Source organism: Filicampus tigris, chromosome 4, assembly GCF_054856515.1.
Source record: "Filicampus tigris isolate MCC_2025a chromosome 4, RoL_Ftig_1.0, whole genome shotgun sequence".
In the NCBI taxonomy this organism is placed as follows: Eukaryota; Metazoa; Chordata; class Actinopteri; order Syngnathiformes; family Syngnathidae; genus Filicampus; species Filicampus tigris.
In genome coordinates, this window is record NC_141220.1 from 26,313,789 (window position 1) to 26,334,587 (window position 20,799).

The 20,799-nt window shown below is 41.6% G+C and overlaps 1 protein-coding gene and 1 long non-coding RNA gene across 5 annotated transcripts in view; one reads left to right on the forward strand and one right to left on the reverse strand.

Annotated features, from left to right (window-relative positions):
* Nucleotides 1-291: 291 nt before the first annotated feature.
* The window catches only part of LOC147149159 (uncharacterized), a 41,705-nt gene continuing 21,197 nt past the window's right edge, over nucleotides 292-20,799 (forward strand). The window contains exons 1-2 of the long non-coding RNA XR_015086536.1: nucleotides 292-807; nucleotides 7,249-7,350. This is a non-coding gene — a long non-coding RNA (uncharacterized LOC147149159). The remainder of the gene's footprint in view (nucleotides 808-7,248; nucleotides 7,351-20,799) is intronic.
* The window catches only part of LOC147149160 (uncharacterized), a 44,283-nt gene continuing 29,952 nt past the window's right edge, over nucleotides 6,469-20,799 (reverse strand). For 3 of the 4 annotated variants that reach the window (XR_015086534.1, XR_015086533.1, XR_015086535.1), the window contains exon 3: nucleotides 14,000-16,221. Coding sequence is in view for 1 of the 4 variants with exons in the window: in XM_086028676.1 (XP_085884802.1) it covers nucleotides 7,045-7,066; nucleotides 7,231-7,271; nucleotides 16,145-16,221 (140 nt within the window). In the remaining 3 variants the exon portion in view is untranslated. Of the gene's footprint in view, nucleotides 7,067-7,230; nucleotides 7,272-13,999; nucleotides 16,222-20,799 lie in introns of those variants that run through there. The other variant, XM_086028676.1, reaches the window with a different exon arrangement.

Consider the following 20,799-nt stretch of genomic DNA (forward strand, 5'->3'; position numbering starts at 1 on the left):
TCTGTTAGACGACAAAGAAAAACAAATTATCTGAGCTGAACTGAGCCGTACTATTTTGAATCGAATCAGAATCGAAGAGGAAATTGAATCGTCCCACTTTCAAATCGAGCTGCCCTTGAATCGTGTTGCACCCCACGTATTGAAAACAGTTTTGAATCGTCATTTGTGGAGAGATGTAGCCTATTCCTCAAGGCAAGCAAGACAAACATGAAATAAAAATAAAATACAATGATAAATTACCTCAGTCTTTCAGAAGGTATTCTTTATAAATAAAATAAACTCCATCCCTGCCATTCTCTAGGATGAGTATTTAATTAAAAAAATAAAGGTAAAAGAATAAAAACTGTTCCACAGTATTCTGTAGGACAACCAAGAAAAAAAAAATAATAAAAAAAATAAATTAATAAAACGGAATTTGGGAACATTTGATCCTGGAAATTCTGTAAGTGCCAACACAACCACCATCGGTCACCAGACTACGGAGCCCGCCAGGGGACATCACGAGAATATTTAAGATTGCGTTATAATGCAATACCCTTTGCGTTTTATTGCAAAACGTTTGCATAATAAGACCAATAGGTTTTCAGTTTTTATTGCATTAATTTGTAAAAAAAAAAAAAAAAAAAGACATGAAAAAAAAAGAATTATTGCAAAATAACGCAATGTTATTTCAGGAGGAGAACGAACGAAAGACTTCCACTTCCGGGTTGTAGCTTTAAGTGTACTGCGCTGAATGACGGATTGGAGAGATTTTCACGCTCAAAAGATGTCCAAGACAAGGACATACTTTGCATACAAATGGATAAGGTATGTATGAAATGTTAACAGTTAGTTGACAAAATAAAATTGCTATTGACCTTTTTCCTCGTCAGTGAAATGGGGTCCACAATTCATGGTATTACATCTGTTGAACCACTAGAGGGCAGACTATGCCTGCAAATACAATGTTACTGCAGGGAACGCACATGAAAAAGTAAGAAACAAGGACTCCGGTGTTGTGCAGGCAGTTAATAAAGGCAGCTCCGTGGTATCGCAGAACAGCGGTCTTTCTTTTTAAAAGAACACAACACAACACGTCAGTTGGTACGTGACCCGATTAGGGACGATTACAAGGATGGATGAAAGCCCACTTCCATCCTTACTTAGTCCATCACTTTTAAAAAAACGTCTCATCCACCATTCACAAAATGGGACGTTGTCCCCGGGACAGAATCCCCATCTCTGGACTTAGGCAGTTATACTATGCGGCCGACGATATTTAGTCAGTAAATTTTGCACCATTAAAGCCTTAAGTCAAAAATCTTCTTTACATCAATATGTTCAATGCACTCCCACCAGGCTAAACACATCTGATTAATATTGTGTTTATTGAAAATGAATTAAGTAGCGAAATTCAACCATTTTGATCCATCCCGGGGGCGGCCATTTTCCCACTTGCTGTCGGCAGAAAATGACATGACAGTGGCAGTGACAATGGCTCAAGTTACGACCAATCACGGTGCAAATGTTTTCTGAGTCTGGTCATGTGACATTTTTTTTCAGCAACTATAATCCATATGTAATACATGTTTTAATGATAATAAAAAATAAACAGGGCAGCAGTCATTGGGTGGTTATATAGCTTCGTGTGGAGTTTCTATGCGTTCTCTGTGGGTTTTCTTGGCATACTCTGGTTTACTCCATCCATTTCCTTTTATTTCATGGGAGTCAACTGGAATTATTATGCATTTCTAATTTCACAAACTAAAATAAAATGTTGAACAGAAAAAAAATACCCCCAAAATTCTGTGGGTGAGGGGTGACTCGAGATCCCTAAAGAGAGACCATGAAAAATTCTGGACATGCAATCAATTCTTTTGTTTATTGAAATTAGACCTTACACCACAGATGGGTTGACAAACAGCCCAAGTTTTCCTCACGTTAACAATTAAAAAAAAAAATAAAAAAAACGTCTCGATGCATGAACTCGTTAGCATCCCTCTGCGCTCGTTTCCCCATCCCATTCCTCATTTCAGACCTTCATCACGTTTTGGACACATCTTTGGCTCCTCAATAGCGCCTGGCTTGCATCCTGGTGGCAGCTCCTTGCTAAAGACCCCCTCGACACCCCCTCAATGTGGGCCACGGGATCACTGTGACCCCACCTGACAAGTAACAGTCAGGCAGTGAGGATTATGCAAAGTTTTACTCAACACCAGTCCGTTGAGGCATCTCGGCACGGTGTATGTGACGGAAAAGTAAGGATAGGAATAGTAACAAGGATACACTAAAAAAAAGAAAAATCACATCTGCAATTTAAAATGGACCTGCTATCCGTTACTAATCTGTAACCATGTATATGTTGGCTGTTGTGGACTTGATCTGTAGAAGTATTTTAAACCTTGGCCCCACTAAATACAAATTCTAATAATGCTAACAGCTAGCATGCTTATATCGAGTAGGCTAACAACCTGCATGGACGTTTTTGTTAGTTTGGCAACCTGCAGTGGCTCGATGGACAGATACGAAAGTGCTGGAGGCTCCCGGGATAGGTAGAATGCTAACATGTCAACAGTTGGTATGCTAGAGTCAAAACTGAGTAGAACGTAGATAAAGGCAGAGAAAAAAAGGATTTCAAAGTGTGCCCTATAGACAGGAATATACATTTCAAATAAGAAATGATAAAATGCTTACAGTTGGTAGGCTAACATTGCAACATGAATACAGAAAGACCGATAAGGACTTAATAGCTAACATGTTAACAGTTAGTATGTAAACATAGCAAGACAGCAACCTGAGTAATGGAAGCAATAAGAGAACTGGAAAAGGATTTTAGGTTGAGTTGAATTCCCCAAAATGACACTTGACAGTCAAAATGCTGATTCTGGTTGGAATGGCCACATCAACCAGAGTACAACGCACCATGATGTTTGAAATTTGAATGATGGGTTCCAGACAGTAAAACAATTTGTAAGGCCTGAGCAGCGAACGCCTGCAACAGTTGGTATGTTACGACTTGGTAAAAAAAAACGTTAAACACGAGTGTAAACTGTCGAAGACGTACTGGAGAGTTTTGGAACTGTGTCAATATGTGGAATATAATTACAGTGAAATGGCTTGATGAAAGATAATTTGTAAAATAACAACAATACTGCTAGTTGATCCCAAGCACGTATCATATTTCTCGTATTCTTATTATGATTGTCACTTCACTGGCACATATGAAGCCGACTGAATGACCCACTTTTAAGTTCTCAGAAGTGGGTCACAATGGAGGGTGGCGCTAGCAGAAACACAAATAGGTCTCTGCTACCACCTACTGATGAAAAGATGGCCATTGCAAATTTGATGCTAACTTGGGACTTAAGAACTTAATGCAGCCAGTAATGGTAATTTGAATAACAATTTAACACCAACACAGAACATTTTGGAGCATAGTATATTTTGAGGTATATAATTGACCATCTCCAGGAGGATCAACATGATTCAGAAAAAAATTAATAAATGAGAAATGATCTAAATGTAACTTTTCAACCCTTTGAGAGGCTATTTCTATACACTCCAAAATTTACACACAGGGATGATAGGATGTATCAAAAAAAAAAACATTTAATAGTAATTTGAATAACAATTTAACACCAACACAGAACATTTTGGAGCATAGTATATTTTGGGGTATATAATTGACCATCTCCAGGAGGATCAACATGATTCAGAAAAAAATTAATAAATGAGAAATGATCTAAATGTAACTTTTCAACCCTTTGAGAGGCTATTTCTATACACTCCAAAATTTACACACAGGGATGATAGGATGTATCAAAAAAAAACATTTTGGAGTATGGTGTATTTTTGGTATATAAATTTATTCTCCTAACCACTTATCAAAAATTGATCACCTCCATTGGTAGATGAAGACCGAACCTTAACTTGTAATCAATATATGTTTATTATTATTATATTATTATATTTATATATTTTTTTATTGAACATATTTTATACATTATATATATATATATATATATATATATATATATATATATATAACAACATGAAAGACATGAAGAAAATTAATCAAAATAAAAGATTCATATTTATCGTAATTCAATTAAGTTTATATGTTCACGGGGAGTAGGAAAAAGTAAAAAACTTGTCGAGTCCTACCCCTTTTTCACTAACGCAAAAAACGAAACTAAAAACAACGCTTATTTTTACATATATACAAAGTAAACGCTATAAATATAAATAAAAACAAAAGTAAGAATACAGACATGCCTTTATTATACACGTGTATAGATAATCATATTCATAACCCAAAAACCTAAAGACAGTAAGTTAAGGGATTCACTTTCATTTCATGTGTCTACACATGATTTCTATATTTTTGTAATACTATACTTTTAAACCTCTTTTTGAATACCGAAAATGATTCACAACTTTTCAGTTGTATTTCATAATTGTTCCATAAATTCATACCTTTTGCAGAAACATACATTTGCTTTATGTTTGTTCTTGTCCTTGATTTTTTTAAAGACACCTTGTATTCATCTTATATCAACATAAAGTAGTCATAGTTGTAGGAACTAAGGGACAGTTTTTAAAGACACCTTGTATTCATCTTATATCAACATAAAGTAGTCATAGTTGTAGGAACTAAGGGACAGCATTGTAAAGAACAAAACATTAAAAAAGTGCCCTATATGAAAGTACTGTACATGCCATACAATAGGCTTCTGCTCAGTGCACATTATTTATATGCAGGTAGGTACTAAATTTAATTTCCTTGCATTTGTTTTTGAATACAGTTTCTATGAAAACCTCTCATACTAGTCACCCTCCAATGTGAGCGGTTTCAATCATACCCCATTACGGCATGATCAATAACACTCTCATTGATGGCCCGGAGACTTCAGAGGCTTGAAGGAAATGACGGCTTTTGAATTCAAGAGCCTTTTTTATTTTTCAACCGATGGCCTTTCATCAGTTCCTATTGCACGGTGAGGTAATGACATCCACCAGCGGATACCAAACGTTTAGCAGGCTTTTTGGCGACGGTGAGGAAGCGGTTTGGACTTATTACAGGATGCACGCTTGTGTCATTGTCTCATTGCTTTTAAGCAATTCAACTCACTTTGCAGACTTTAATCGCTTCAATGTATGATGTCTGCGGGCGTGAGTTCCTCTTCCAAAGCCTGCGTGAACAGCTGAACTTTATTTGGGGTTAATTAAGAGGTACTTCATAGTGGCAGTTGCGCAACCATATCTCAGATTTGTACTTCCCTTATGAAAAAGATTTTTGTTTCCCGATTCAGGTGTACAATACAAGTCACACAAGTTCCTAAACGATCTTGGTCCCATTGTTTCAATAGGGGTGCGTAGACTTATTTCTTTTAATATATTCACTTCACAGTACAATATGTATGCTGTACAGGCCGGAATGAGTGGGTACTGCACTGTAATCATCTGTTGGCATGTGACTGATGTGGCACCACTGGGTTCATCATTACATCTTCCTTTTAATTAGCCAAATGAGTAAAAAAAAAAAAAAAAAAACTTTAGAAACAGCTTTCAGGGTGACGCAATGCTGTCCAATCACTCTAGCAAAATAACTAATCCATTGTTACTTTAATACCTCATGAGTGTCAATCAAAAGGGAGCATTTTTCTTTTTAAAGGCAGATTTTTAAAAAAAAACATCAAGTTTTTTTTTCAGATGGCGCAGGTGTACATAATGAATTGTCCGATGCTTTTTTTTTTGATATCCCAAATTCAAAATGCAAAAGTGCACGTTTGTTGTATAACAATACAGCTGGAATTCATTTATTACTACGGCAGTAAAATGCTTATTGTTAGTAATGCTGTTCCGCTTATTGCTGTACAGCAACTAAATTGCCTTTTTGGGGCTTCAATTGCTATTATTACTGTTACAATACAATTTTATTTGTATAGCGCATGTATTCACCTTTTTGTGATTATGCAGCACAATGGACACGTGGTTAACAATGTCTGCCTGACAGTAGATGTCCTAGGATTGAATCTCACTTCAGGCCGTCCGTTGTCTGGTAGTGAGTATACGCTTGTGTTTACCAGTTCTGGGAGTACACTTGACTTTACGTCAACGCATGTAAATAGTGATGACATCTCACTAAGAACTGGATTGTGCTTTTTTTTTTTTAACAGACATTTAGTGCTTTATTTGTTACCCTTTTGTTGATGTAATCACTGGATTGTGCTTTTTTTTTTTTAACAGACATTTAGTGCTTTATTTGTTACCCTTTTGTTGATGTAATCACAATTATGTAAGCTTTGTATTTCCCGGTTGGTTTTGTTCATTACATTTTCATATTACTATAAACTGAATGTGCATTAGCTTAAATCAGAGTAAAACACATTTTTGATTACTCTTATATTTTTGTTGTTATCACATAGAACACACATACCAGTTAAAAGACTTCATTTTTTTGGCAAATAAATGAGCAACACACAAAAATGTATTTTCATACCTTTTATTAAAATTTGAGAAAAAAAAAGAAACCTTTACCTGCTGTTCAATATGAAGAGTTGCGGCTTACGGGGGAGGGGGGGGGGCGTAGTCAAGTCGGCCCGGTGACGTATTGCTGCCCTTCAGGGAAGGCAGTAGGTTGTATAGTTATCTCCTGATTTGGGCAACATCACTACCCTGAAACCACACAACCTACTACCTCACCCCGTACGAACATCAGGAACTCTGCGGGACATCACATGAGCACAGGCACACCACGTGCACGCACACAACTTGAAACCGCAATCAAAACATCTTGGTCTGAGGCAACAGAGGTCATTGAGTGCAAAGAAGCTCAAAGTGCAGTTACTATGATTCGCCATTAGGACGCGCTGCAGCTTAGAGAACATCATTGGTGAGCCTGAAGGGGGATCCCATCAGACGACGACGACGACGACGACATTACAGTCACTTCAGGAAAGACAGTAAGTTGTATAGTTATCTGACAGGAAGGGTGTGACCCTAAAACTATACAACCTACTACCTCACCCCAAAGGACAGTCTGGAAATATTTGCTCCATCGACTCATCCACGCTCCTTGCCCGCTCTGACACACAAAAACATGTTACTCGACACACGGATTCAAATGAAAAGGCCACTTTGAACCACTTCTTTACTAAATATCGCATCGCTTAAAACTAGCCTGTGCTGTATTTTGCCACGACAGTACTGCGACTTCTCACTTGGAATGTTTCACAATGTGATTCTCACCTCCTCTGCACCATGAAGGTGGAACATGGCAGCGGCTCCACCTGAAAGAATCGCAGAGGAAAGCCATCATTTATTCAGACAAAAAGAAGAGAATGGAAATAACTCATCCTAATGACTCAGGTAGGTGCCGTGTTAAAGTATTAGGTTAAGCTTTTGAATTGTTTTGTTAATTGAGGACCATCACTCTTATTGTTAAGACAAAAGCCCTCACAATGTCAGAAAATGATCACCGGTGTCTCACATTTAAATCCTTGCCAATCTGCCATAGTGGTCTCTGTACCTGACTAGCTTGCGAAAATGTTAGCATAACACCAGCGGTTAGCATTTGTCTCTACTTTTTTGCATTAAATCGATTCTCTTTGGAAACAGCACCTGACTTCAGTGTATATTGTGAAATCGTAATGACCTGCTTGAGCACTTTCTGTATTAAGATTGCTTTCTTGACATATTAGCATAGCAACTGTTTTAGCATATTAGCAATTGGATTAGTTCACCTCAATGTCAGTAGGCTTTAGTACATTTACTCTTTTCTCAAAATTAACATTATGGGTCCGAGCAGTTTTTTTTTTTTTTTTTAACAATGCTAGATGTTAGCATGCTAACCTTGTTTGAATTTTCATTTTGATGCAAGAGTGGTGACAATTGACACAAATTCAAAACATTTACCATGAAAGTGATCCAAAGCTATTTTTCAACCACAATTATAAACATATTGTTAAATGAAAACCTCTGACAAAATGGAGTCACCGTCTTTAACATCCATTTTCTCTAGCCCTCGTTTCGTTTTGCTGTGTAGCTGGAGACTATCGCGGCTGACTGAGCAAGAGGGGGTGTACACCCTGGACTGGTCCTCGGCCAAGCACAGTTTTGAAAGTCTCTCATTAGCTGCACCTAATGCTGTGGCTTGTGTGCATGCTCCACCATCTTGCAGTCCTTGGAAATAAAATAAAATGTCAACTTACTCCTGCTAAATAAGCACAGGTCACAATGCACAAAGGCGTGTTTTAGGCCTGCCACACACCGAGTGCCGCATTACATTTCCAGTGAGACCCAGCCGGCTGCCGCCATTCCAGTACAGCGATTCGCATTATATTACATGACTGCATGTACTTATATTAGGGATGTTTGATACCACTATGAGTATTCACTCTTTGGGTACTCACCGATGAGTAACAATACCTCTAAATACTTTTGATACAAATTAATTTTACACAGTGGCAAAAAATTGGGAACGTAGACCTTTCTTTTGGATTCGCCGATGTCGCCAACTACTTCCGAGGAGGACTTACTCTTTTAGTTTTTTTTTGTTTTTTTTTTGGGGGTCGTAAGTATCTGTGGCTTGTATCGTCATCGCTCAGTGTGCAAGGCACATGGCTGTGCGCTCCTGCAAGGCCAGCAGTAGACTCTCATGCATTATTCACCACACTCGTACTTACATCAGCACTGGTGGCTGAGTGGATGGTACATCCTGGCATGCTCGCTGATTGGCATTTTGAAAACTTGAACATACTGTTCTTTGGGTGGAATAGAGACCACGCACGGTGGTAGCGTGGACACAAACCAGAAGCAGAAATGCATGAATGCGGATGACCACAACGTATCCCACCAGACATTAGCTGGATTTTCTCATGCTGACGTGACAAGTAACATGTTGTCTACACGGGAGCAAAATGGAAGCCGATGAAGTTGGTTGAGTTGGCGACGGGAGTCGGAAAACTGGCGCCACGTTTGGTTCTGTGGTGCTGCTTGACTTTCAACTTGTTCCAGTTTCAGAATATTTTTCCACATCGGAAATAAGAGATTTCATATGTTCCAGGGTCTAATCTTGCCCTCATTAACATTCTTAACTATTATACGTCAAAGTCCAAAGAAGAAATCTTTCATGAATTATATTGATAATGGTGTAGTATCCACTAGTACCACTGTGGTTTAAAAAAAAAAAATTGCACAAAAATGGCCAGGTATAAATACTGATGTTTTTGTGGGATGATGACAATTTTGTCCTATAAATCATACCACTTTTTGCGATACAGGTGGCCCTCGGTTTACGGCACTAACGATATGTTTGTAATTACTTGTTCGAATATCTAGACATGTCGCAAGAAGACACTCTTAGTTATTTAATTTTCCATATGATTTAGGGCTGAAACGGCGAGTGCAGTACTCAAGTAAGTCGATTACAACAAAAAAAAAAAAAAAAAAATTCTCATCATGCACAAGAGCCTTGGGACGGTTGAGGCATGCCGTCCTGTCAGGCTGCTGAGTGGACATCACTCATTCGAATATAGTAGCTGGCTACGAGTCCAGTCTGGCCCGGCGTCTGCTTTCAAGTGAAGCCAGTTGCTATCATCCGGTGACAGGAAAATGTTGCGCGCACACACATTAGTGCAAGTAACGCATGCGTGGCTCTCGGTGCACACCGCACTACAGGCTAAAAACACCCCTTTGCTTTGAGTGGTTCTTGGAAGTGTGCAAAGTCAGCGAGATGGCTCGGACGCGCGAAAGCCGAGAGCTTGTAACCGATAGCCGCTTTGGCCGGGCACCCCGGCGAGCAGCTGACGGCCTGCTTTCATTCGCCACCGCGGCGTCTCATAATGTCACGCAAACGCGGTGCACCGGTCGCGACGTCCGGATGCGCCGCACACGACGTGGGTCGCGCAACGACAACTGCATCAATCGCTTCAAGCGGCCTCCGCGCAAAAGCGGTTTTAAGAAGCCACTTGAATTCAATCACACTAAAGTCTAAGTGCTATCGATCAATGCTGGGTCTCAGTGCAGCGATAGGGCAAAGTGAAGTGAAGTGCTCTAACATTGTAATGTGATCTACGGGGCTTGCTTGGTCAGTGCGGTGGGTGGCTAAGCTAAGCATCTGGATGTTTAGACATTTCGAATCCATGTTCTACTGCGCTATCACAACAGAATTAAAGAGATAGAATCGCTCACTGGCTTTTTGAGCCTTGTTTTAAAGCGGAAGTCAACCCATGTTTTTTTTTTTTTTTTTTCAAGAATATGTTCCCCGCGGGCCCACTCGAAACGCCGGCATTCTGATAAATATTGCGTTTGTGGAGTAAAAGTTAATAAAGCCGTTTTTAGCTGTCTCTGGTGGCGGCCATTTTGTCACTTCTGTCGACTGAAAATGACATCATAGTTGCTCAGGGCTCAGATAACGACCAATCACGGCTCAGCTTCAGAAAACAGGTGAGCCGTGATTGGTCGTCACCTGAGCCCTGAGCAACTGTGATGTCATTTTCAGTCGACAGAAGTGACAAAATGGCCGCCCTCTGAGATGGCTAAAAACGGGTGGATTAACTATTATCCCGCAAATGCAATATTTATCAAAATGCCTTGCATAGAACATATTCTTGGAAAAAAATATGTTTGGGTTGACTTTCCCTTTAAACATAATTTTTACAGTTGATGATTAACATTGATGAACTTTTTACACTTGACAATGACAGTTAAGAACTTTAAAATGTTCCTTCCCAGCCTGCAAATATCGTTTTTATGGTGGTGATCCCCAAACAAATGAATTCCAAATCTGTTGAGAAACCTAATTTCAAATCTGGGTCGACGAAATGAGTGCTTTGTGTTCTTACCAAATTTGCCGTATGATCCCGAGTGCTCTCAGCAATATGACGCTCGAGTATTCAGTCTGCGACTGTATACGACCGTGTGCATCTATATACAGTACATGCGAATGTTAGACGTGTGACGGTGCGGACAGAAGGATTCCAGATAGACAAGCTGGAGCATTTAGAAAGCATAGCTCCTCCGCAGGCGCCCCAGGGTAGCACAAGCAGACATGAGCCATCTATTTATACCAAGCCCAGAGGGGAGGGGAAGGGGGTGATGGCGAGGGGCACACGAGTGAGGGAGGACGATGCAGCATGGACAGGTCCTGTTACACATGTCATGGGAGGGGGGGGGGGGGGGGCGAGCCACAGGGGGACTGCGCGCAAAGTCAGACTGGCTGACCTCTCAGTCACCTGCACATGAGGCAGGCAGATATGGTTCAGCTCGAGAAATGCAGAATTATTATAGCGTGCGTGCGTGTGCGCTCACACCTAATGCGAGCCTGTCAAAGAGTGAGATGAACGGGCCCCCAGGAGCTTACCCTCCCAACCGGCAGGGCCGTAAACATGCCAGGTGAGGAGGGCGGGATTAGAACGAGCTAGCCCGGTCCTCTGCGGCCCCACAGCGACATCTTTGGAGCTTTAAAAAAAAAAAAAAAAAAAAAAGGGACGAAAAACGAGCCCGATGATTGTAATGACAGGGCACGCAGTGGGGGTCAACCAGACCACTCAACCAGCCCAGCCTTGGCAGCTGCTTCTCATCTCTCACATGCTGCGACCAGTCACATGTACACAAAGCCTTTTAACAAGCACTTGTGTGGGATGCAAACAAGGCAGTGTTAGCGTATTGCAAATAAAGCAGCGTTAGCGTATAGTACCGTTTGGAACGGCGGCGGCGTGTATACCTGGACGACGACACGCAAAAGTAATGACCAAACACGCACGCTGGACAGTAGGAAAAACTACAGCGCCCTCGAGTCTTGTGTGTTAAAATTCATACGTGGCATCAAAATGAATTATTTTTTTCAGGGATCTTTTTTTCAAGAAGGTTGAGTAATGCAGATAAACAGGATTGCCTGATTTTGCCACTTGTTGCTCGGCGGAATTCATGCCGCAACTGCCTCTTAAGCCAATGACAGCACTTAGTTGTTTGAATCGCAAACTCCAAGTCAGGACTCGCAGAAAAAGCAATGTCAGGAAAATGACACGTGCGCACATGACTTTTTCAAGTAATTCACAGCTCTGTAAGAATTTTAATAGACAAAGTTGTCAGAAAAAAAAAATCCAGGACTGAAGTCACCAAAAATTTGAGCTGCAGCTATCCAATACTTTGGTATTTGGATATCCCATTGAACATTTTAGATAATCAACATTTAAACTGTGCATAGCAGCAAACTGTATTTTCTTCTCTAGAAACATTAGCAACTACGGGATGACATGACCACAGTAGCTACTTCACCGGCTAAAACAGCACATTTAAGTAATCCTGGTTTGTTAACCCCCCCCCAAAAAAAATCAGTAGGAACTACAACAGTGTCAAGCTGTCAGAAAAAGTGTCCAGTCATTTTTGCCTATTAAACTGCCTTTTAAAAATAGTCCACAGACTATATGGGGCACTCACTTAGCCGCTAGCCGCTAACACCGTATGCCACTGTTAACGTAATTAAATTTTTTTTTGCATGCTAGATTAGCGATGACGTGTTGATATTAGCGGCAACAGTTTGCGATGGAAATATAAACTGGCCGCAACTACAGTGGGGCAGACAAGTTAAGGCAGTCACCACATGTTGCCGGGAACATTCAAAATAAACATGTACCCTTGCATTGATGTACATATATTGTTTGTTTAAGGTTTATTTCGAAGTTGGCCTTCTCACCGAACACGTGTTGCTGCTGGCTGGCTTGACTGTATTCTTAGAAGAAAAACAACAATAATCCAATTTCATTGATGGTGCACGAAGAGAATTGCTATTTCCAACATTTCATTTGCACAATCGTGAGGGCGCTAACGTGGCCTTTGGTCTACCAGAGGAACAAGTCACGTCCGCGCGCTCAGCTTTGTCTGCAGAGCCTCGCTCAGTCAGCTCGGGCAGTGCCCCATCAGGCTGCATCTGTCGCCTGCTATATTTAGCGGGCGCGTCAAATAGCGCTGCGGAGACCCCCCCCGCCCCCTGTATACGAACTTGAGCTGAGAGACGCGACGCCGGAGCGGGCAGACGCGCGTCGTTGGCCGTCTGTAACCTTGAGGAGCCGATTAGCGTTCCGTTTACGGCGCGCTTGTCGACAGAGCCGCGATGAGGGTTTGTTAGCAGCTACGTGGCCTGGGAGTGCAGCGCAAGCTAACCGCAGCGAGGCTTGAGGGCTGCTCTTGCCAAGCTTGGCAGCGGCCGTCAGCTCCGGGCCTGCTGCCAAAATCAAGCGCAATATAAAGTAATGTACCCTGATGAAGACATTTTCATAATCTCCCACCCCCAACTGCGAGTTAGACAAGGACGGTGTTTGTGGACTTGAACTCGGTGTCACGTCGATGCACACTTGTTCCTACGCGCGTCTGTGCGTCGTTGCCACGAGGCAGCGATATTACATGTTGGTACAAGCCATCTGCTTGCTATAGGGTGATGGTTCCGAGCTCACAGATATGCCCCAGAAACACCGTGTTTATGCAGAAAGTATTTATAATTAATTCCACGAACACAATATGGACGCCACACCGCCCCATATGCGCACACGGAGGCCCAATATGGAGCCAAGGGCGCCTTTCTGACCCGCAAATGAAGCCGTTGAGCCTGGGATGGGGCAAATTACCCCAAGTAGGACTTGAGGGGGAGCTTTGCTATACTTTGCATCAAGAGTATAAATCAGCCAGTGGACCATCCGCAAGTGGTCAACTAAAATTCTGTAGGGTATTTTTTTTTTTTTTTTTTTCCAAGAATATGTTCCCAGCAGGCCCACTAGTTGAAACACGGCATTCTAATTAATTTTGCGTCCGTGGAATATAAGTTAAGCAGCAAAATGCACTCGTTTTTAGCCATCTCTGGGGGCGGCCATTTTGTCTTCTGTCGACTGAAAATGACAGTCTCACTTTCTGCTCACAACGACCAACCACGGCTTTCCTGTTTTCTGAATCTGAGCCATGATTGGTCATTGTGAGCAGTTGTGATGTCATTTTCAGTCGACAGAAGTGACAAGATGGCCGCCCCCATAGATGGCTAAAAACAAGTGGATCAACACTTATTCCACTAATGCAATATTTATCAGAATGCCCCGTTTCAACTAGTGGGTTTGCATAGCACATATTCTTGGAAAAAAAATGTTTGCGTTTGACTTCGACTTTAAGCCACTTAACCCATCACAGACCCTCAGGGCTAAGATAACGACCAATCACGGCTCACCTGTTTTCTCAAGTTGAGCTATGATCGTTATCTGAGCTTCTGAGTAGCTGTGATGTTATTTTCAGTTGACAAAATGGCCGCCCTCAGCTAAAAACGCGTGGATTAACTCTGAATGCTGTGTTTGAACTAGTGCGCCTGCATAGAACATATTCTTGAAAAAAATATGTATGTTTGGGTTGACTTCCACTTTAAGCTCAAGTCACAAAACAAATCATCTTGTCTCTTCAGCTTAGCATCGAAACGATTACTCCGCAAGAAGCAGAAGTACAATATGTGCAATACAGAGGGGTCTTGAGAATAATAAAGATAACAGCCCATTTTTTTCTTTTTGCTTTGACTTGTGAGCAAACATTTGAGATGCAAGCACTGTATGGTGGCAGTGAATGCAACTCAACTCACTTTACAACAAGCAACAGTTTGGCAAGATAGCACATAATTCTTCACAAAATAGACTCAAGCAGTTCATTGCCACGCCCAGTTGAAGTTTACTGTCAAAGTAAACACAACACAAAGACAATCACACATTGGGTTTTTCAAACAACCACAAAATTTTGCCTCAGTTGTCCGATAACAAAAAATGAAAATGGCCATAAACGGGATAATGAATAGAATCTGTGTCGTGGTGATATAACCTCAACACCAATGATTATTTGAATACAAACGGTGCAGCCACGCAGGCAAATATAACAATACTCAAAGGAACATATTATGTATACTCCCTGAAAACGACAACCAAAACCGCAGCTTGCTGAAGACCGTCTCCGTGTAACGTAAAAGGACGGCGAGGTGAAAGTATAGCTCTGCACATCTGCACCTTCCTGTTATTTTTGTAAAGACTTGACTTCAGTTAAATTTTATTTGGTTTGTAGGAAACACAATTTTGACAATTCTGGTCATTTGAAAAACATTCTAATCAAGTGTAAATGTAATTAAAAAAATAAGCAGAAGTAATTCATGACATGGAACTCTTTTTTCTTTTTTGTCTATCATGAAAATAGGAAACATTTCATTTAAACAAAAACCTCTTACAGCCTTTCCACATACCAAGTCAGAAAATGAAAACATCACTGCAGTGATTTTGGCCTTAACTGTACAAAAAAAAACCCCAAAAACGCCTATTGTGATTTATATAAGCGTGTATCTCGCCACTTTGACACCAAGCTACACTCTTCTGCACAAACACACACCGCCTCATCTTAACTCACCCTGAACCCGGAGCAACTGCAGTAAAACGAGAACAATCAGCAACATTTTCCCCGAGATAAGACTATGTTAAATATTTTAGAGGCCAAATCCTTCCTTGCGGCCACCTTTTTTTCTACCACACACATTTGTTATGAAAAAAACAAAACAAAACAAAAAAACCCTTGTGTAACTTTAACAAGCGACTCACTGCAGTGCAGACAAGTTGGGAGGATCCGAGTAACATCTGCACATGTAATCAAACGCCTGGCACTTAAGCCAAGCTTGCTGGAGGCTGAGGGGCGGGGCCCGAGGTTAGCGAGTGCACGGCGGGAGACCAGGCTCGAGCTGACGCAGGGCGCTGCGGTTCGGGTGGAGACAGGTACACTGACAGGACGCTTGAGTGCAGTTTACGGAGAACCGGAAGGCTTTACTACAGGGATAAAAGCGCTGTAGGCGTAGCAGTTAAAAAAAAAATAAATTAAAAAAAAGACCCATTTTAAAAGGACCCATTTTGTGTCTTTCTTTCTCCCACCCGCTGCCCGACTAGCTTGGCAGCGCCACACAAAATGGCGGCGCTGGAAGGCAAGAGAGTGGAAACCATTTTCGAGGCGGGATGCGCCTGGTGGCCAATTAGGGGTGCATTCTAAGCGCTATTCTGCAAGTTAAAGATGAGCTTCTTTTGTGTCTAATAACAAGGCAACAGACGACAGACAGAATGGCGGCGTTTTCACAGCAGGTGGCGACAGAACACTTTTGGGTACTTACGACAGATAGTGCGTCAGCCGGAGCCAGAGCCTTTTTTCGCAGCTTCGGGCCTCTCGATGACGTCAGAACGCAACCTCCTGAAAAGAGAGGAAAAGAGTAAGCTATGCTAGCCCAGATAAGACAATTTAGAGGGAAAGTCAACACAAACATTTTTTTTTTTTAAAGAATATGTTCTATGCAAGTTGAAACAAGGCATTCTGATAAATATTGCATTTGTGTAATAAGAGTTAGTCCACTCGTTTTTAGCCATCTCTGGTGGCGGCCATTTTGTCACTTCTGTCGACTGAAAATGACATCATAACTACTCAGGGCTTAGGTAACGACCAATCACGGCTGACCTGTTTTCTGAAGCTGATTGGTCGTTACCTGAGGTGTGAGTAGTTGTAATGTCATTTTCAGTCGTACAGAAATGACAAAATGGCCGCGCCCAGAAATGGCTAAAAAGGGGTGCATTTTGCTGCTCAACTCATATTGCACAAACGCAATATTAATCAGAATGCCGTGTTTCAACTAGTCGGCCTGCGGGGAACATAGTCTTGAAAAAAATATGTTTGGGTTGATGCATCCTCTTTATGGAGTAGATTTGGTATCTCGCTTGCTAAACCCGGAATAACGAAGAGCACAGCGCAGTTCGGACCAGTGAAGCTTGATGTGTAAGTTAAATAACGAGGCAACAAATGGGCTATCATTCTTAAAAAAACAAACAATTAAACAGTGCTGCTTGTCAAACGAATGAGGACAACTAGCAGTACCTAAGAAACTAATTAAAAGGAAATGTGGTACAAAAATCAGTGACTAATTGATGTCCATTATAATTGCATTTGAAAGGAAAAAAACTCCCCAGAAATCCCGAATAAGCAGGGATATATCGCCAATAAGCGTTTCGCACGGAACCCCCCCCCCCCCCCCCCCAAAAAAAAATACAAAATAAAACCACAACTACTATCCACTATGTTTCTGTTACCCTCTGAATTAGCTAGCTTGGTTATGTAGCATTGTCGTTGCCATGCTAACAAATTGTGAGGTAGCCAACCTACTCACTGACTAAGCAGCTAACTAACAGGTTTTCAAAACCTGTGTTGCCCTGTTAAGTAACCAACCCGTAAGGATGTCACAATATGGCCAAGTGAGTAACCTCCCACCTAAATACAATGACAACAATTCCCCTCGCCTTTGGCTTTTGCCCTGTAGCGCTCATGCAAGGAGTCAAGGAACAGCACGCAGGCCAGGCACACTACGCAGGCCTGTGCATTCTTGCAGTACAGTTATGCAGCAACCCTCGCCCTCTATCTCCCACTCGACGCTACGTGCAGACGCTCTGGCGAGGCCGCCAAAACCGGGGGTGGCGTTAGCGGGGCTGTGTCACGCGGCTGGCCGGGGTGGCGCGCATCGCGGCGAGCACAGTGCCTACCGGTTGTGCGTTTCACGCAGGCATGTGTAGGTGCGCGTACATTTGAGGGGAGGGGGGGGAGGCGCAGAGACCCCGGTCCAACTTGAGGCCGTCCGTGGAGGACACTGCCAATTAGAGGCCTTCACTGAGTAGGTGATAATTCCGTACAGGGACGCTAATTGCGGCGCGGGGCACGGCCTTGCTGCGGAGACTCTTTTTTTTTTTTTTTTTTTTTTTTTTTTTTATATTGTTTGGAACGTTTATAATTACAGTTCAGCGCCTTGGAGCACCGCCAGCACATGTTTATAGACTCATGAGTAACCCAACTCCCGCAGCCCATGGAGACAGATTCATGTCCATAGCTCAACGCACTCAATGAACTCTGCTGTGTGGTGCGCACACAAGCATGTGCGTGTGCGCGCGCGCGTGTGTGTGTGTGTGTGTGTGTGTGTTTGCATGCTTGTGACTCAAGAACCCAGGGCAAGTACTGTATGTGCAGTACTAAATCTGCATATAGCACGTACAGCAAATGGCTGCGAGCAGGGTGAGAAAAACACATTACTTATATTTCAAAGCATTTGCGGAAAGAAAACTAACCACTAATCTGTTTGTTATGCCATTCATGGAGTAAGGAACAGGCAGTCATCAAGAGCAGTTCGTAGACCACCAGCGAGCGGGAACAATATTAATGCCGGATAGCAGAGATACGCTCGGATGCCGACCCCCTGGGACAATATTTGTTACACGAGTAACAAATACAAACATGCGCGTGCAGATTAAGAAGAAGAGTGTAGGTTGTTACAATGACACCACAGTCCGGTGGAACTAATTTCATGTGGACAATGATAAACAAAAAATACGTTTGTGGAAATTTGGTAGGAAGCATTTGGTAACCTAGTCAAATTGGGAACTTTAAAACATTAAAAAAAAAACACAAGTTCATTCACAACGCACATCTGTCGGACAAAAGAGCAAATCTGGAAGTGTTGTTTTGACCAGGGCCCAACTGTTTTTTGGGTTTTTTTCAGGCTGATGCCGACTCCGATATTTGGCAGAAAAAATTCGGACAACCGATTATTTAATGGACACACACACACACACACAAAAAAAACAAATGTCCAATTTTTGCAAATTTCCTAAAGAGCTAATATTATATTACTATGGAATTCTTGCAAATGCATTTTTAACAAGTACAGTGGTGCCTTGTGATACAAATTTATATCGTTCTCAACTCAAAACACTCGTACTGTTCTTGAGGCATTATTATGAATGCCACTTGTTCTAGGCAGGCCGTGTCCTGCCAAGAAATCAAGACCACAATTGAGCTCATCAGTTCGGCACTAATATTGTTTGTTCTATGCAGAATAAAGAATATTTGACTGCGTGTCCTGTTACATTGGGGACATGCTACATATTTTTTAGCATTGTGATTAAGATAGTGGATTGAAAGACTAAAACATGGTTGTGCTTTAAACAGAATGCTTACTTTTTGTTTAAAGTTTAGTTTGACAATCAATTTTAGAGCCTTTTTTCAAAGAATTTGATCTACCAAATTGCTGCTTGTTGAGTCACTGCCATCTTCCCGTGCTTGTATCTCAAGTCGCCGCTCACATGTCAAAGCAACAAAACGATCCCCTTTTAAGGTAAAAACACGCTGTTGTCAAGTAAACAGCTGCAACGGCAACATTTGTTGACTATAACGTAATAGAACTATGCGACGGCATGAAAATATTACATTTCTGGGAGTTACCTTTTTTTTTTCCCCCCTAGAATGCTTGGAAAAAAAAAACAAAAAAAAGGTACAAATGGTCTTTCAAGGTGCTTCTGTTCTACTCCTGCTGGTAATAATCATGCACCCAAGGTGAAAACGTTCTCTGCTCAAGTTAGCAAGGGTAATTACATATTTTTAGTACACAATAGCAGAGTGCTTGCTAATCCCCTGATACATCAGATTTAATCCTTCCGAAAAATGGTGGCAAAACTCAAGGTGAAAGATAATTCTGCAGTGTTTGCATCTTTTCATTTTTTTTTTTTTTTTTTTACATGCGCTGGAGAAGCCCCACACCGCTCGCTATCGTATCTCCGAGTGAAACAATTTTGGCTGACTCGACAGTTCTGGAGGGTCCAAAAATTGTCTTTCTGGCAACAGCGAGAGCCAAAAGCTGTAGAAATATATGAGCAATGGAAAGGAAAAGTGGAGTGGGCGCCACTCGGTGTTATCTGGACGTCGCCGTTGCCAGGCAGATATAGCGCGTCGAGAGACACACGTGTACCGACTCAAGAGTGTCTTTCATAAAAAAAAAAAAAAAAAAAATTTTAAAAGGGACACTGAATGACATTAGTGGTCGCCGGCACCAAAAAAAAAATGTAATAATACATGTAATTTGACAAATTTGCTTAAATGTTAGCTGGCCGCCCTCCAGCTGTGTAAAGCGGCCATTGAGGGCCCCTGCATCCATGTGAAAGGTCTCTTTTCAGCTCAGCATGATGTCACCATGACATCATGTTGCTGTGGTTTCCGTGGTTAAAATCACGTGTGACCACATCCCAGCTGACATTCAGATTAACACAGACAGGGGAAAGAAAAAAAAAAAAGAGAGAGGGGGGGGGGGGTCGCAGTCCGCCCCCAGTCGACAGCATGATGGACTTAATGACCTCTGAGTGTGGTGGCAAAAAAGAAGGTAAAGGCTGCTTGTTTTTTTGCTCCATTTTGACGCCTCTGTGCAACACATTCGGGGAGGCCACTGGATTTCCTTATTTGTCCCGCTGGAATTTGTTCTCACGAGAATTTGGACTTTCGGAAACTAAGTTCAGAAAAATAAATACATTTCATTGGACAGTGAGGATTTTGCTGGCCAAGTTTGCTTTAATTTGCAGGAAGGTTTACCACAAGAAGGTTTGGTTTAGGGCATATTTGGACCATGTTCTTTTTTTCCAATCTTACTTAATTCTCATGTGAGCATTACCATTTTTCTGCAACATGAACATGCCTCCAGTTTACAAATGTGATTCTCGCACAATTTCCCAAACGCTTAGGGTGCTCTAAAAATGCAACAGCTTGTTGCAAAGGGTTTGAAAATTGGAGAATTGGTTTTTGTACAAAATCCTCCTAAGTTTTGCTGACAGCAGGTTAAACATTACACTGATTTAAGATATCCTGTGCTGTATTACGTCATATAATGAACGTTATTATGTTTCTATCCAACCGTGATCATTACGCTGTACTAAAATATTTTTTTGATAACCGGCTTCAACTTGCAACTAA